Source organism: Amblyomma maculatum, chromosome 1, assembly GCF_055883805.1.
Source record: "Amblyomma maculatum isolate TAMU_Amacu chromosome 1, ASM5588380v1, whole genome shotgun sequence".
NCBI lineage: Eukaryota > Metazoa > Arthropoda > Arachnida > Ixodida > Ixodidae > Amblyomma > Amblyomma maculatum.
Window position 1 is genome coordinate 348710569 of NC_139344.1, and position 18364 is coordinate 348728932.

General features: G+C 48.4%; 1 protein-coding gene across 1 annotated transcript in view; it reads right to left on the reverse strand.

Moving 5' to 3' along the window:
• Nucleotides 1–569: 569 nt before the first annotated feature.
• Nucleotides 570–18364, reverse strand: part of ss (aryl hydrocarbon receptor spineless) — a 73271-nt gene continuing 55476 nt past the window's right edge. The window contains exons 5-12 of the mRNA XM_084577395.1: nucleotides 16904–16977; nucleotides 12268–12455; nucleotides 11294–11400; nucleotides 8117–8258; nucleotides 6383–6967; nucleotides 5046–5487; nucleotides 2330–2372; nucleotides 570–1224 (exon numbers count right to left, since the gene is read on the reverse strand). Coding sequence (XP_084433521.1) covers nucleotides 1211–1224; nucleotides 2330–2372; nucleotides 5046–5487; nucleotides 6383–6967; nucleotides 8117–8258; nucleotides 11294–11400; nucleotides 12268–12455; nucleotides 16904–16977 — 1595 coding nt within the window. The 3' untranslated portion in view covers nucleotides 570–1210. The remainder of the gene's footprint in view (nucleotides 1225–2329; nucleotides 2373–5045; nucleotides 5488–6382; nucleotides 6968–8116; nucleotides 8259–11293; nucleotides 11401–12267; nucleotides 12456–16903; nucleotides 16978–18364) is intronic.

Consider the following 18364-nt stretch of genomic DNA (forward strand, 5'->3'; position numbering starts at 1 on the left):
GGGCTAGCCAGCCACCGAATTTCATATGTTGTAGGCCGTCATTGCACCCGCCACTGCTTAAGTGGTGGACGAGGGCTGCTGTTGCGGCGCGCGTCTTTTTCGCCCTCTTCTTTTCCTTTCTTCTCTATTTTCTCTTCTGTCCACACGAGGCAGCGGAGGTGACTCAGCTACAGAGCCAGTAGCAGGCACGTGCATTTTCTTTTTCTTCTTCCTACAGCCACAACAACATCAACATAAGAAGCTGACCGCATCGGGCGTCTGATCCAGGCATCGGTGCGGCGCATTTCATTTGTCGCTTGCTCGAACGCCGCACCACATAGCAAGTAGAATCAAACCCAGATGTCTAGGAGGCGTTGGTATACATCAGCGGCGTTTGAAATTGATTTACAGGATAGAAAAGGCACAGTATCAGTTACAATTCTCTGCGGACACATGTACCACGCCGTAAAGGAAGGAAGGAAGGTGGGAGTGAAAGAAGAAAGGGAGATAGAGCGAAGCCTCCTAGAATTTGATAGAGGCGCCGTAGCGGAGGGCTACGATCCACCGCGCTATAATGGCTTTCACTTCATCGCACTTTAATGGTTTAAAGGGCCCTCTAGAACCTTTATTGCCTTGCTAGAAGGCAGACTAGCAGCCCATGAGTGCTCCTGCCCTCTCTTGATCTTAACAAGCGAGCAGCTCTGGGTAGTGTAGTATGCTACAGTGGCAGTAGAGGATGTGGAAGTAATCAGGGCATGGGGTACAGTTCTGAGTTGCGGATTGGGACAGGTTTCCTACAGTTTAGCTCATTTCTTTGTGCTCACGCATCCACGAAGTCACTGAAAGTAAAGCACGCACACCACACGACGACATAAAAGTCACATTCACGAGCACAGGCACACATGTTGGTTTTACAGAGTCCGTCGATATGGTCGAAACACCGGTCATGAGTTCCTTCAGCTTCTTCTTTCCTTCAGCTTCACCATCTTTCCTTTGGAGGTCTCTCCGGAGCGAACCGCACTCGCGCACAATCAGTTATCGAGTTCGCCGCGCGCTCATGCTGCGTTCGATGTCAGAGTCGACTGCGTAGTGTTCTTTCCCGGCATGGCCTTTGCGATCTGTCACGGCGATCAGCGTTGTTGTATTGGCTTTAGCTCGATAACATCGTAGCCTGTACAGCAGCACGCACTGAGTTCTGTCACTTCAGCCTGACGAAGTCTATTCACAGTCCCTAGCCGAGCGCAGCTGGAAAACAAAACATTGCAAGGATTATTGCCCAGTTTACCCGCAAAACACTGTCATAGATATAATGTACCGCTTTGACCAAGCCGTACGAAATCGAATCACGATGGCAAACCCGAGTTTGCAGCACCTATGCCAACTCGGCCATGTAAGGTGGCCTCGTGACGTCACACGACACGTTAAAATGCGTGACGTCACACGCACTTTAACGCTATTGCGTTAACAGTGCGTTTGTACCTTTACAGCGTATCACACAAGCATAACTCCAGAGTGATGCTGTGCCGACTTTTGACAGCACGTGCAGACGGCGACCGCACAAGCTGTTAGAGAGGCGCACAGAAGATGCGTGTTTTCATTTTTCCGGAGTATATTATGGGGGAGGGGGGGGGGGGGGGGGCGCTCATCCTCAATGTTTGTAATAACCTTGGGGACAGCTGAGACGTTACGCATGCATCTGCCGACAGGAGCCGCTCATGCGATCGTCACATTCGAGCAAAGGTCTTGCTTGTGCATTGTTGGTTGCCATAGCAACTGTGATACCAGCTGTTGTCGAGTCACCGAAGCGGCGAGTGGGACGATGGGCCCTCCCTCCCTCCCTCCCTCCCTCCCTCCCCCCCCCGGGGGGGGGGGCATCGCCTCTGGGGGCCCATCGCTCTGGGGGCCCGTCTACTGGTACAAGGCCTCACTAAAGGACCTCAATGTGGCGCCAGATTTCGTCTATTTCTTATCGAAATTGTGACGCAACCGTTCTTGTGTAGCGTTAAGAATGATGTCATACCATTTCATTCCTCATTTAGCATCAATTTGCTAGATAAGTTGTAGGCTAAGACAAGTTACAGGCTCAGGCTGATTCGAACTGATGACACATATACCTCCAGTCGTATGCCCTGCCATAATGATGTTTAACAAGCCAAACTGAACCACTCACTCAATGCTAAACTGCCAATCAAAACCATGCCAAACAATGCTTTCACATTATGCCTTATAACGAGCTGAGGGCTGTCAGCGCTATCCAATGTTCCATTTCTCAGAATACTGCAAGAGTTGTTCGCGTCTCCCTCAAAAAGTGAACGCCGTGCAGATTTCACGTGCATAAAGTTGTACTTACGCAAATGTGGCCTCCAGGGGGCCATGGCTTCCATCTGCCATCCCTGAAAACAACAAAAGGTTCAAAAACATTAGCGGCCAATTTCTTATGGCCCGTTATGCAGGCCCGTATATGCCTGCTATCACCATGACTCCTACTTGGTGCACAGTTGTGCACATGTTTTATCATAATTAGTAGCAGCCGTTTACGTGGCAAATCAAGATAATTAGCTCTTTTCGACCGACGTGTACATCACGTATTAAGTGAAAAATGTTTTTCCGAGGAAAAGGTCAGACTGACGCTTGCAAAGGTTAACTATCTAGTCTCAACTGCGAGCCACTGAGTGGTGCGGGTGCATCCAGGCGACCAATATTCCAGGCGTCCAATAGGTTTCTAATATAAGAGCTGGTGATGGACACTATTTAGCCGATTACTCGGTTAAGCAAGAACAACCTGCATTTTCACAATACGCCCATAGCCTTTTTACCATCCGGCAGCAAGGGGTCGAGGTACATAACTCACAGAAGCTTATATGCTTCTTTGACGAGCGAGCCGATGATAAGTCGTGCAAATTATTTCATTTTATTGCGCAAATGCGCACAGTCGGCCCAGCAAGCGCGCCCAAATTTATGCGGACTGGCGCTCCCTTCCAATCCCATCGTGCCTCTCACAAAGACATCCAATGGAGAGCGCTCTCAGTGCATTACATTGCACAAGTATATACTGTTGGCTTCTTTCCTTCATATATATATATATATATATATATATATATATATATATATATATATATCGCATGTGTCGTCAACGTCAACGGGCCCCCGAGCGGTCGCATTATGTCACACGACGAAACAGGCTGAGAGTCGCGCAGTTCGTCAGCCCAGTTATAGCCCAGTGCTCCCCCGACTTCCTCTCACCGGCCCGTCCCTCCCAGCGACTGTCCCTGGACAAAGGAGCGGGAAATCGAAGAAAAAAAAAAAGAAAAAAAAAAAAAGAGGAGCGCTGATCGCGCAATCGCTCGCCCATACTGCGCGCGTTGTCAACTGTGTGTATAGATAACAAGGCCGACTTTCGTAGAGGCGTGGCTATATCGTGATCAGCATCATGTTAACTTAGTCCAGCATATTATGCTGATTCCGGTGCATGCCATTTCCAATCCTACTCCAGAACAGAAAATGGCGCGTACAAATCATATATATATATACGTATATTGGCAGCACTGAAGAGGGCAGTCATTTTTTCCTTCACGGTTGCGGTGCGACCTTTATGGAGTCTCACGCGATTGTAAAGAGCAGGCCCCCCTGTCTTTTGTGCGCAGGTAGGCCTTGTTCGCCAACTGAGTGTGGTAACTTGTGTTGCCTAGGCATACCCGCCGCTCGATACGCTGCATATGGGCTTTATCGTGCATGCCAGCCTCTCTTCTGTGTAAAGTTTATACGCGCTTTTTTTGGATGTCCAGCCAATGACGAGAGGGCGCCTTTGTAGCAGCAACGTTGTTGCGTAAGCTCTGAGTGATAGGCTTCTGGAGCTATCTGAATTACTGTCCAGGCAGTGCGTTTGTTCGTTCTTGGAGCTCCGCTGACATTGAGGTCTGCAGAGCTCCATTCAGTGGACGCAGGTAGAGTAAGCATCGGAACGCAGAAAAAATTCGACAGCACACGGGACACACGCCGGAAAGGTATTTAAAAAGGGGGAAAAAGATGGGCGGTACTTATGAAGATAATGCGAATCGAATCAACATCAGTTTTAGAAAACAAGACTGCTTGCTTTAGTGTCAACATTTAGTGTGGTCAGGGGCGTGAAATAAAAAAGACGTCAGGAGCTTTATACTGCGCATCTCTGTAGCTACAGCTGTTGGCGTCAACGCTGAAAATGATTTCAACCCAAGTACCCAACACAGAGAGCGCAAAAAACATTTTCCTCTGTACCGTTTGTGGCCGATGTTGTTCTTGAATATTTTTCTAATAATTTGCAATAGATTTGCAACAGGCACAATCTCGACTGTTACGACGCATTTGGCTCCTTCCCGTAGCGCTAGCAGTCAGCCATTCAGTGACGATGTGGAATAAATCCCTGATTTCAGGGAGTTTTACAGCTCAGAAATGTGCGCCAAAGGCCCGGCCGCTCTTAGCCCCAACCTCATTTTGTTTGCTTAGCTGTATCGTCTGTTGGAGCACGCTTTCTTTCTTTTTCTTTGTTTTTCTACGAGAGGTGGTAGAGTTTTAGCACTTGACAATTGAAAACATTGTTAGCCCCCGAACACATTCGGGCCGAGTACGTCATTGCAAGAGCGAGAAAGATCCAAGCGACAAAAAAAAAAAAAAAAAGTCGGCTAAGTTTGCCGCAATTTTTTTTTCCATTGGATTAACTGCATTTGCTTGCAAGCAAATTTTCAAGAATACCCCCCCCCCCCCCCCCCCTCTTCCTCCCTCCTTGCGGTTTTCGATTCAAAGGGTCTTGAACCACCGCGCCTTCATTAACGTCCCAACTTCTGCTTTCTCACCCCTTGGTAATGATGATTCGATTTTAATGGAACACATACTGGTTAGCCAAAAGGCACCGTGACTGACGTGTTTTGATTGGTCGAGATCTTTGCCATACGCATTCTTTGCAAGCATTTAGGCCTATAGAGAAGCTCAAGGGGAAAACATGCACCCATTGGAAAGCACCATGTAGGGGGCAGAAGTGGAGGCTGAACCCTTCTCCACGTATACGAGGAGGAAATTCAAAGCTTCCTCACCTCGGGCACCATCTCGTGCGTATACGTTGGCGCGGCAGCGTATGGCGTCGGTGCGACCCGGGCTCCGACGGGACTGGAACTGTTATGCGGAGAGCTGGTCTTGGGCGCCGACGCCAGACCACCCCACTTGCAGGCAGGGTCCGCCGCTGACGCACCCGACGGGTGCGGGGTCGGGTGGGAAGGGGGCGGTGGAGGAGGCGGGGGCGGCGCGCCCCACATGAGGACGCTCTGCCGCGTTACGTCCTCCTTGGGCGCGGTCACCGCGGCCGCCTTGGCCGGCCTGAGCAGGCAGTCCGAGAGGCTACCGAAGCCCAGCTGCCTGTCCGGAAGAACGGCGCCGTAAGGGTCGCAGCAGGAGGCTTTGGGCGCCTGCACGCCGTTGTACTTGTCCAGCTGGCAGGCGTACAGCTTATCCTCTTTCTGCTCCTGGTAGGGGGTGTACCTGCACAAGGTTCACGGGCACCCGTCGCAAGTCAGATGACTAGCTGTGTCACCGCCACCGTAATCAGGGCTCCCTAAGATCTTTGATTACGCGTTAGCGTATTGGGCTCCTTCGGCCGACAAACTGTCGCCATACCTCAGATTGAGGTACTGCGTAAAAAAACGTGCCTGAATAAAAACATGTGGCGTAGCCATGCGGCGGCCACCGGAACTCCACGAGACTTGGCACGTCGTTACCAAGACTGATGGCGCCTCCGCTTTCGAAGTTTGAAATCAGCTTTAGCGGTGCGAACTGCGCGTCTATACGTCGGTTTCTCAATGCGGAAGGACTCCAGGAGTCCAGAGGGCCGCAGGCCGCTATTGCATCGTACTCTTTAGGAGAGAGCTTACGTACACACCCGCGCCCCCTCTATTTTTTTTTAGCTAAGCACTAGCCTGGTACTGTGCAGCTGGTACAGCGCCATCCAACCTTTCTAATCTTACTGTTGGTTATCTTCAGGAGAGCTTTAAGCGTACTAGTAAAATTTCGCCATCGTTTCCACAACATTGAAATATTTTTTTCAAAAGATTCATAGCAGCATGCAACTGAATATTTTATTCTCTCCTCTGCGCGCGCTGTGATACACATAACACGGCCCAATGGTTCACAGCTTTAGCGCCACACTACTATTCATTGTTGGAACCTACCCAGGAAGAAAAAAGTATGGTTCATAGCACAAAGTAGAAAATTACATTAGTGGAGCCTCAAGGTATTTGTACTATAGCATAGAAAATCATCTGCAAGCGTCCTTACGTATTGCGCTTCTTTATTTCAGCATTGTTCAGCCTCACATCGGATTACATGGGATGCACCTAATCGCCCTCTCATCCCTTCCACGTATGGTCTATACACTTGCCTTGTGGCGGGGTCGAGGAAGCCGTTTCCATACTGTGGATACTCGGGAGCGTAGTACCCGCTCAGGTGCCGGTAGTGAAGGAAGTTTTCCGGCGCTAGGAACCTCGAGTTGTCCAGGAACAGGTTCTGTGCGACTCCGTAGCCCGGCGGCAGTCCTCCGTCGCTGGCCGCGGCCGCCGCGGCCGCTGCAGCCGCGTACGGAGCTGCAGCTGCGGTCGCGTACATGTTGCCGTAGTCCTCGAGGTAAGACGTCGGCGCCGGCGGGGGTGTGGGGCCCTTGGCCGACGAGGATCCTTTGCTCCGCTTCCCGCGGCTGAGGAGGTCGCGTATCTGCGACTTGTAGCGCCGGTTCCGCTGACAGCGCAGGATAAAGTCGTTCTCAGAGCCTGCCACCTCGCCCGTGGCGTTGGCGCTGCAGTTACTTCCGGCAACGGCGCCGGTGGCTCCGATGCTGCTGCTGTTGCCGACGCTGTTCCGTTCGCTACTCGTAGACGAACAGCTGCTGGACGTCGTGAGGCCAGCGTCCAGGTAGGTGACCTTGAAGTCCATCGTCCGCTTGCCCAGCAAGTCGCGACCTTCTTCTTCCCTGAAACAGAAAAAGGGCGACGAGATCGTCAGGCTGTGGCTAGTAGTAAAATTGTAGTAAAGTAATAAAGTAGCAGAAAAATGTCAAATGCAGTCCTCGAAAGAATGGCACATCCAGCAATGAGTAATTCTGCCCGCTATGTGCTGCCTGACGCCGCCTAGCGCGGTATACTTAGGCTATCTGTGAGAGCTTGTCTTCGATGACAACTTTCAGGCAGACATCTTATATATTTTCGCTAAGAAGGGACGGATTTTGTCTCTTCAGTATACGGTGACCAATCATTAGCTATAGAGCATTTCCGAGAGGTTGTTGTTGTTGTTGTTGTTCTCCTCTAATGTGATGGCACATACCCACACAGGGGGATCGGCCAAGAATTGGGGTGCAGAGATATTAGATTTTGAGATGTATAACTACATCGCAAAAAAAAAAAAATAAATAAATGCTAGGGAATAGAGAAGGAAATGTAAATATGATAAACCAAAATATAAAAGAATAAATACTAACGCACACAGTAGGAGAATAGTAAGATTTATATGTACAGATTAAAACTTCAAAGCATATTAGCAAGGTAGACGTTTTGTTTCTATTAAGAAGTTTTGAATGGCGTTAAAAACATGCCTGTGGCTGTACCCAAGCATGGTGGCACCGAACGATAATAAAATTTGGCTGCTCACATTAAGACCCAGCTGTTGTAACGGCTTCTCTAAATACCGTTTTCTCATCATGGTAAAACGGCGGCAAAATATCAAGAAATGATCTATTGTTTCCGGTTGCTCATGCAGATGCGGTTGTCCTCTAATTTGATGGCACATATGATGCACCGAAACGAAGCACTGTTTGCACCTCTTCTGTTTTTAACTTCTTTATCAACCGTAATACTAGCTTCGAGATATGGGAGGTATTAGTTTTTGTGACTGATTTTCTTTGTAAGGAAAATTATTCGGCGATAAATGAGCGTCTTCGATGTCACTTGTGCCACCTCATGGAAATAAGCAAGTGACCATGCAAACCGATTGCTTCTCCAGGATGGTTGCCCTCGTGATTTCAGAAAGGCAGAGTCCACTGTGGTATACTGGTCTACAAACCTGATGCCATGAACTATATCAGCTAGGTTACGAAAAGAGAAAAAGCAAAAAAAAATGTGCTCACATGAGTGGCCTGTGGGTGCAGAGGATGAAGTCCGGCTTGGAGTTTTTGTAGACGAGCCTGGCGCTCGTCTGGAGCCATTGCCACTTGCCGTCCTTGGTCGCCAGCCTGTATGCGATGAGGCCCGAAGCGCCGGTCTTCAGCACTGCGAGTGGGTGATAAGGCATTTAAACCCGATGGCAATATGACAACGTACCGGTGTACAGGAGAGAATCGAGATTAGGAAACAGCTTGATCAGTCATCAGCGAAAGTTTGCGGTATGCAGGAGTGTTCATTGAAAAATATGTTATTTCAGTGGAGTCATGCAAGGCATTGCAGGTATCCATTATTCACCCGTTAGATTCGACACTGCAGGCGACTGTGTCACGAGACAGCGCCACAGTAAATGTGTTCCCGAGAACATGCGTCCTGCATAAATTCGCTGCCGACTGCACATCGGATCATAATGCCAGTCAATGGGGACAGTGTTTTGCGTTGGCTGATGTCATGTTTGTTCTTATATTGCAAACACGGGTGGTTTGAATTTGGTTCGACAGAGTGAGTTCCCGCAAACGCTGTTAGTGGCACAATCACTTGTAATAAAATTGAAGGCTACTTGCACCCAGAAGGCTATTTCTCTGTTTACGTCACTGAACCTTTCATTAGGGCGTGGAGCTTAGCTATTCGAACAGCAACATTCTTTCTTTTTTTAGTAAATACATTTAGTAAATACATTGTGAATGGTTAACAAGACTGTCGCTCATGATGTGCCCATGACCTGCGCCACTGACCCAACCAACGCCTCGACTATTTATTCGTTCCGGAGAATTCACGAATCTCTCCCCGTTGGCGGACAACTCTATTTCGCTTGCACTCGATTTCAATGCAACGTGCGTTTGCATCCATTCAACCGCTGTGTAAAAAAAAAAAAAAGAAAAAGAAGAACGAGTCACATTATTCCTTTTGGTAGAGACAAAACCGTACCGGATTCCCGGCAACGCATTCTGATGGAGATTTTTCTTTTTTTTTTTTTTCGAATCTACTTCGAATGAATGGATGGGCTCTGGAATCGCCCGAGAGTTTTAATGAATAGAGCACACGTACCCAAACGTATGCATCATGAAGATGAAAAAAGCGGTCGACAGGGGTTCATAACTCTGTGCAACCGCTTGTCTCTGTTTTGAAACGCGAGAATAAGCTACTGTATAATCTAGGCGTCCTCTGTTGTGAGCAAAACAAACCGGTCACGAAATAAACATCTGCGATGTTGCTTTGAATTCCTATATTCGAATAAACCTCAATCTCCGCTATATTTGTTGTCTTCCTTTTCCCAGAGCGCTTCCCATTTTGTTTACAGTTTGGCTGCTTCACCGCAGACTGTTCGTCAGTAGCGGCGAGAGTGGGGAAAAAAAAAAAAAATGTCTCAATTTTTCGCACAAGAATGAAAAAATACGAACCGCGGAGCTGCGCGTATACAACACACGCAAGCTGTGCAAAACGGCTTGGGGAAGCGAGCGACGACCGCCAACCCGAAGTCGTCACGAGCCGCTTGAATATGCGCCTATCGTCGCTCGATAGCGAAAACGCTGCAGGCTCAATTTCCCCTCGACGAATACGACAGCGGCGCACGAAATCTCCGAGCGGCAAATAAACAAACAAACAAACAAACCAAAAACACAAAAACAGAACAGGCGGTGTCGAAGGAGAAGGGGCACCGCAACCAACCACTCGGCTTTCTGCACTTCCCCGCGTCGCAAACCCCGCTACAACAGAAGCGCCGGAAGTGTTCGCCTTCCGCTCGCTGTCTCTTTCTTTTTGTCGAGCGCGAAGAAATGAGAGTGCGGCTTCGACGGAGTAGGCGCATGCAAAGAAAGGGAAAACAACGGGAAGAGTGGGCACCGTTTGCGGATTGGGAAAACGAAACGCGGCTGCGCGACGTATCCACTCGACGCTAGCGAATGCCGTTACGTGGATACCGAACAAGAGAAAAAAACGTTGCCCGCCGCGCTGTGGTGGTGGCGACACCAGGCGGCGGCTTCCAAGTGAGCGCGAAACGAAAATCGAGAGGGCTTTAAAAAGAATCGATTCGTGGCCGGGACCAACCGAACGCGAAACCACGGCAAGCTTCATCGAAGCTGGTGATGCCGTTTTTCCGGGGGCTAGAAAAAGCGAGAGAATTAAAAGACAAAAGAGAGAAGCATTTCGTTTCCGCGGCGCGCCTGGCTTGAATGAATCCTCCCCTCTTCTCGATTTGTACGCGTGATTATGCGCGCGATGAACAGGGGAATAGTTTGCAAAGAGCGAGAAAGCGAACGTATCTCGTTTCTCTTCGAAAAGAAGTTGCAATTTGAGGGAGCAAGAGAAAAGGAGAGGGGTGGTTTCGAATGCGCGTGCGACAGTTTTGAACCGCAGCACGGAGCTTTTGGCTGACGCACGCGATGTCTGCATCGGTGCCGCGGAAGTCTATAAAGTTGCACAATCGGTAGCGAAGCCACTGTCATACAGACTTCTACTTCACTTTTCGCGGGGCTTGCAGGGCTGCACATTAGCGTTTGCCGGTAGAGCATGAAGCGAACACAGCATAGGTGATGTTGAGAATACAATGAAGCACATTGCAAATTTTGATATCCTTTCATTGTTAAAGGTACGCCATTTGTACAGTTTCAGTCGATTGCCAACTGGTGTATTTTGATCACCCCTACTGGGTCAGTCCCGTTTTATATTCATCTTCCCACAAGTCTGCATGCGACCCGCCGTGCTTAGGAAACGAAGCCGGACACTGGTATCAAAGCGAAATGCTACCACTGATGTTAGCAGCGAATTAATTTCTTTTTGACAATAGGAATACGAAATATTTCCTGAGGCTCCATTTATTTGACACTGTTCGAAACATGGTGTCCACAAAAGTTTGGGTGCCTTTTAAACGCTTGAAACTAACTTCAAGAGCGCTTGTCTTTGCGTAGTCACTTCCTTCTAAATGTCTTGTTGTTGATTTCTCGCGAAGGGAATTGAACCTGCGAAATTGCAATGAGCTACAAATGTTAGTCAGTTGAGCCCCACGCGGCGAGAAATTGAGTAATTAATTGAGCATCCACAATGGAGAGTTCTTTTCGTGTCGTAATTCCACTGAATGGCCTAATTAAGCTACTCCGTCTGAAGGATATGCGTAAGGACGATATCTGCGCAGACCCAGGACTCACGTTCTTGGTGCGCGCTGGCCACGTAGGCGAGATCATCGAAGTGAACCAAGTCGTATCCACCTTGGCTCATAAAGTCCGAATCGGCGTAGCCCAGTAGCTGTTTACCCCTGCAAGACAAATCATGCGTATACAGCTCTTAAGAAACGTGGACAATCGCTCGAAAGGTGCAAATATATATAACTTGCTATGCGTTGTTCGCTAACGAACACGCGTGCGGTCATCAACGAGGTATCTCGTTCCTATATTAGCCCATGCCAAGATTTTTGAGGAGCCCTTAATCTGCTACATTTTTTTAGGTTAACTACACTCACATCTCGCTAGAAAAGATTCTGTCGATCCTGGTAAGCGTAACATAGCTCAGGAGGGAAAAGACACATGAGGGTGCTCGTCACTTGAGTCTTGTTCGCCTCTTAGATGTTTCACCACAAACTAGCCCGAACCGCACGGTATGAAAGAGCAGTGAACAGGGGGTGAGGTAGAGACTCAGTTCGCGAGCTGAGCCAGTGTTCCGACAAGCGGACTTGTCTTCTTCAGGGCAGCGCGATCATTACTGACGATGAAGAGTGGTGATCGCGCTGCCCAGACGAAGACAAGTCCACTTGTCGAAACGTTGGCTCAGCTTGACAGCGATGATCGCGCTGTCCAGACGAAGAAACGTTCTCTTGTCGAAACGTTGGCTCGGCTTGTGAACTGAGGCTCCCCTCTACACTTGTTCAGGGCTCTTTCATAACATATGCATTATCACACAAATCTTGTTTGTGTTCCATGATTACTGCCCTATTTTTTACGAACGTGCACAACATATAGTAACGGCTGAGAGATCTTTCAGAACATACTAAACAATGTTGTTTAGGGATTTTCTCGTGATGTATACGGGGAAGGCCAAAGTGGTCAACCTCATTAACATGCTCATTTGCACGCAGTGCGTGCATTACACTGCATCGGAACAGTCTAATGCGCTGCAGCAGCAGTACCTTTGGTCCATGGAGACCAGCGCCAGGTCGAGCTTGTGTTTGCTTTTGAACATGGACTCTTTCTGGGGCATCTCGAGTAGCGAGGGTGGTCCGAACGGCGTGCACACGGCGAACAGCGCCAGGGGAGGTTCTTCCGTCTTGTGGTTCTGGCCTTGGAGCACGCGGATCTTGCCCTGAATGTCCAGCCGCTGCGGGGAGAATATGGAGGAGGGGTGCGGTGTGAGAAAAGATAGCGAGGTTGAACACCGGGTGACCAAGCAACTGAATGAGAGCTCACAGCTAGTTTTAATGCGTTATGCCGCGTCGGATCGCGTAGTTTGCCCTTTGTGTTCTGTAAGGAAATGTTAAGAGTTGTCTAGAGCTTTATAGTACAGGAATTAAGAGGCGGGTGTCTCCATGTATTTAACCGTACCGGGCTCCTTAACCACTTTCCCGTTCAGCAATAAACGGTTGTCATCGACCCCTGCGAAAAGCGCGTCCATACGCGTGCAAGAGAAGCGTCGAAAAATCTACCACGGTGATTGGAAGACAAAGACACGCTTGTGCAGCCCATCATTGTCTTTTCTTCTTTCCGACTTCTTTCATTTTTCACCTTGCCGCGCTGACGTGAATGAGACAATCGGATATCACATTTTACAGCGCATATACAATAATGTGGTGCGCCGGTGCCAGCCCTTGGCCCAAACCGCTTGAATTTGACAGTGCCCCGCGTCACCTGACAACCGAGTGACAGAAAACTCGCAGCCACGTACACGCCGTGCCAAAATACTAGAGGGTAGCCTGTCTCAACCGTGGTAGAGCCTCCCAAGCGATACAAAGGCGCGGTCACTGTGGGTGCTGACTTGTTTCGGATATATTTTACTACATCCTCTATCCCGCAGCGTTACTATGCGTGAAACCCTTCTAGATTTGTAAGGTATCAAGCCAGTGCGTCTCACACAAAACGAAAACAATTTGTCAATATTTTGCCATTTTCTGTGATCACGGGCGCGCTTTCCTTTCTTTTATTTTATGAGCACTAGAAACACACCCTGCTAGCTTTGGAAGATAACAAAAAAGAGAACCCTTTAGAGGGCACAGACATATCGCAAATTTATTATAAAAAAATTGATGTTTCTGGAATATATAATATATAATGTTCTCGAAATTACCATAACAATTTGTACAAGACATTGAATTGCCTGGATGTCCGAATTCAACCGCTAAGATCCCTAAATACTTCCCATGACTCCTAGATAAACCACTTTATACGGGAAGTCCAAGAAACAAATAAGATTTCCACATTTTGTAAGAATGCACGCACGAATAGGGCAACGCGGAAAATGAAAATAAAAAGAGACAAGAAAGCATCGTGAGCAATGGTGCGCTGTATGCCATCAATGCTGCGCCGAACAATACTTCGCCGGAAGAAGTGTGTTACCTTCTCCTCTCTTATCATTTGGACAAGAAAAAAGTCACGAAATCAGGAAAAAAGAAAGCAGCAATAACTGGAATGGCGTTGTGATGGAGACAAGAGAGAAGAGGAGTCCCTCTCCGCTTCGTGCACTCGGAGACAGAACAGATTTATCGATAAATCATTAACCGACGCACCTGGACGCTAAGCCACTCTCGCTCTCTTTCAACCGCCTCCCACTCTCCCTCTTTCCGTCCCCACTTCGGGGTTCCCCGAACAGTACGAGGGGATTCATATTTATAGCGAACGCAAACGGGGTTGCCTTGCAGGGTTGTGCTGTCACGCGCGCCATGTTTTGCCATCTCAGGAATGTCTTGGCCGAGAATAGTGCCGTTCGCGAACACGTGTTGAATCGTGTTTTTTGCACCTGCATTTATGACGTCTTTGCAGTTACAGCGTATTACACAGTATAGCTCCCGTAAGGTCCCGCTGATCACGAAAGTGAAATTCACAATGTGGAAGCGTTGGCTGTATCTCCCCCCCCCCCCCCCCCTTTTTTTTTTGGTGGGGGGGGGGGGGGGGGCGATATGAAGACGCTTTATCACTGCGTTCTCCATGCAGCTTGTTTAATCTAAAGCCATTCTCATGCATTACTACTCTGTCCCGCATAAGCTGCGACAATGGCAGAAAGACTAACGACATAAGATTCGGCACCTCTACCACTCTCTAGTAGACGCGTATATTTAAAGAAGATTTGTAGTATTTGAAAAGGGAGACATTATTTTTCCTAGACCGAAGTTCTTTCTTGTCTCTCGCGGGCGCGTTTGTGTGTGTGTGTGTGTGCGTGCGTGCGTGCGTGCGTGCGTGCGTGTGTGTGTGTGTGTGTGTGTGTGTGTGTGTGTGTGTGTGTGTGTGTGTGTGTGTGTGTGTGTGTGTGTGTGTGTGTGTGTGTGTGTGTGTGTGTGTGTGTGTGTGTGTGTGTGTGTGTGTGTGTGTGTGTGTGTGTGTGTGTGTGTGTGTGTGTGTGTGTGTGTGTGTGTGTGTGTGTGTGTGTGTGTGTGTGTGTGTGTGTGTGTGTGTGTGTGTGTGTCAAATCTGGCTGTTGCGCTTAACTTCATTGCTATTGCTAATTATTGCCCTTGGAATTCCGATTAGATTAGAAACTATTAGCTTTTAAAATAGCGGAATTACATACTTCACTGTACGAGGATTTCAGAAATTAAATACCATGTAATTGAGCTACATTACATTGAATATATTAGTGAACCTCAGAACGACGTTACTGAAGTTGCAATCAAACGTTAGTCGATTCGATGCGGTAACCTTAAATATTTGCGTAGCCCTAGTAAAAGAGAACAAAGGCGCGCTGCCCCTCCATTCGTGTAAGCAACGGTTACCCGAGCTTTGCGAAGCGCCACGAGAGCGGCTGGCTTCGGAGGAAAGCGAAGCAAAAAGCGGGAAGGAGAGAAAACGAGCAAAGGAAGCGACTGGCGAAAAGCGCGCAGAACCCGCGCTGATGGCGATGGCGATCGGTAGAGTGCCATTTAGCGAGGTTCTCTGCGCTTACTGTCGAGGTTGTGGCCCCGGTAGGAGCATCCGCTTATGACGGCTCCGAATGGCTTCCTTTATTTTTTTCCTATTCTGTTGCTCCGCTGTAGTCGTTGCTGGCTCTCCCCTTCGCGATGCATTGCTGCCGAGGGGCAAGCGCGTTCTGTTAAACAGGGACAGGGCACCCCCCCCCCCCCCCCCCCCACACACACACACACCAAACACACACACTATACGAGCGTGGTTTCTTATTCCTTGTTCTACCATTGCTGTTATTTGTTGGCTTTGCGCACGTGGAGCTGGCCTTCAGTTAAGATTGCGCAATATGCGGGGTGCAGTAGTGCTTTCTCGCCATTCTTCTATAGTTTCTATGCTGAATCAGGGTACGCGTCGTTTTTGTTCTCTCTCTCACTCTTTTTTTTTTTTGTGCTTTTGCCTCCTTCGTTCATAAGGTCAGAATGGCAGGGCGTGGGAGAACGGTACGCTGCTTCTACTCGACAGAAGCGTCGTGGACTTCGCGTTTAGAGAAGGCAAGGACGAAAACGCACGAATTAAGTGGGGAAAAAAAAAAATTAAGCGGGTCTTTGATGCGCTGTGGAGTGCACGTGTTTTATCAAATTCTCGCGCGTTCGAACCTACAAAATTAGTGTTCACTGTTAAAAGTAAAAAAAAAAAAGAAATTTGTAGTTTCTTTCTCGAACGAAATGCTTCAGCAAGCACTGCATTAAGAAGTTCGGTGCTAGGGGAAGAAATCCGCGTACGAAGCTTTTTTTAGCTCCATGATGTAGTTCTGCCCAAGTCTAGGCGCATGAATTTCCCCTTGTGGTGCAGTGGTTACGGCGCTCGACTACTGTTCCAAAGGACGCGGGATCGAATCCCGGCCTCGGCGGCAGCTTTTCGATGGAGGCGAACAGCAAGGCGCCCGTGTGCTGTGCGATGTCAGTGCACGTTAAATAACCCAAGGTGGTCGAAATTTCCGGAGTCCTCCACTACGGCGTCTCTCATAGCCTGAGTTGCTTTGGGACGTTAAACCCCACAAACCACAAATCAAACCTTACTTCTTCTGTATATTTACATAATTTTCACAGGTCGGCACCATGAGGGTGGCTCACTCACTCTCGCGACCACTTAAAATCACCCACTAATACTCACTCACTCGAGAGTGAATACGAGTGCACTCATGAGTGACTCAGAGTGAGTGCGCCGACCTATGATGCCATGCGACCGCATAATTGCAAGACACGGATAGATAGATGACACGTATATATTCTGAGCATTCAGACGCAATCGGGTAGGTACTTATACTGACCAGTCGATTAACGTGTGATCGGTGTCTGTAACGTTTCTTGGTCAGTGGCTGCCGCCCACGTCATCCCGGCCGCGGCGTCCGCGTTTCGATAGAATTGGATTGCAAGGTTCCTGTTTTGTGTGGTACTGCGTCCTCTCCCTCGTAAATCCTTTTCTGCTTCTTTTTGTGCGCCTCTTCCATGGTCACGTGCCCTTAAGGCAGGTTGTGTCAATAGTGTAGAATATAATGCCACTCAAGAGGCGTTTAACGATGCGTGGTTAAAGCAAAGCAGCAAATACACGCAGTGCCGCCGACTCCTTGACAAAAAAAAATAAATAAAAATAATAATAATAAAAAAAAAAAAACAGAATGTGCGTCAGTGACTACAGCAACAGCTTTGAACTCACCAAAAAACCTGAGGTGTTGTCCAGTAGACAGCGAAAACGCACGGTGAAATTCCTATCGAGGTACTGCGCGTTCTCTGAAACAGAAGACACAGCGAAAATAAACAACACTGTTAGCAACGAGAGACAAAACGTTAAAGAGAAAAAAATTATCCGGGGTGTAAAATGGTTAGACTAATAATTCTGTGCAGAAGCACTGTTTGAATCACCCGCGCCAGAGCACGTTGACTATGACGTCACGATCTGGCGGGCCAATTAGGAGTGAGGCGCAACGACTGTTTGCAAGGTTCTTGCTCGACTCTGGCGTCCGTACGAGTGCTTTAGCACTAAACATATTAAAGACGTATTTGTCATCACAAACTTTTACAAGACTTAAAGTATGCTGGTGGCTCCTTTGTACCCCACTTTAACGTTGTGAGAAGGTGGATATTTGGTATGGCGGGCCAATTAGGAGTGAGGCGCAACGACTGTTTGCAAGGTTCTTGCTCGACTCTGGCGTCCGTACGAGTGCTTTAGCACTAAACATATTAAAGACGTATTTGTCATCACAAACTTTTACAAGACTTAAAGTATGCTGGTGGCTCCTTTGTACCCCACTTTAACGTTGTGAGAAGGTGGATATTTGGTATGGCGGAATGACTATATTGTTACGGTACGCAGTCACGGAGACGATGACGAAGTGCTGGGCTAGTGAACAACGATGACGCTGAAGCTAGGCTCTGGTTGTCCTGCGAATGTGTTCCTGAGAGTGTCCCTGACGGCGAACTGTTGTGGCTACAATGGAGTGTGTCTCGTAACAATATATAACCACCACTGTTTAGCGAGTGAGTGGCAGAGAAAAGTCGGATTCAAGATGTCTTCGGTCTGTATGATGTCGACTACTGATGAAAACGTTACTAAGCGTCGATCCGCAAACAGGTTCCATTGACGCGGATTGCAGCGCCTGCCTTGCGTGTTCGATAAAAAAGCCGCATTGAGACTCATGCAGTCTACTTCCGAGAACCAGAATGTTTGCAATACAAGAGTAATTACTCATTAGCGCTCACCCGAGCGCCGCCATATGGATACAAATAAAAGCTAAGCAGCTTTTAGAGAAACTTCGTAGTCATCCTGGTCCGGGGTTGGAACCGTCTCCTGTCCAGGGCAATCGCTATGCATACTGAGCTAACAGAACGGCTAACATTCAAATGGCAAGACAAGAGCGAATTGATCAATCCCCCATTAACATTTGATCAGTAAGATTGGACAGCCAACATTATTTTTTTTTGTCGCCGAATCGGTCTCATGTGCGGTTCGCGCAGCACATTGTGGATGTACTGTGCGGCAGCAGTTATGAGCATGGCTGAAAAATCAGCTCGCGTTCTCTGGCTGTCAGCCTTCCATGCGGCAGCCTTACGGGTAGCAGCATGGCTTCCTCTGGCAATCGCGACGCGTTTCTAGCTGGACGGAAACTGGGAAATCCTC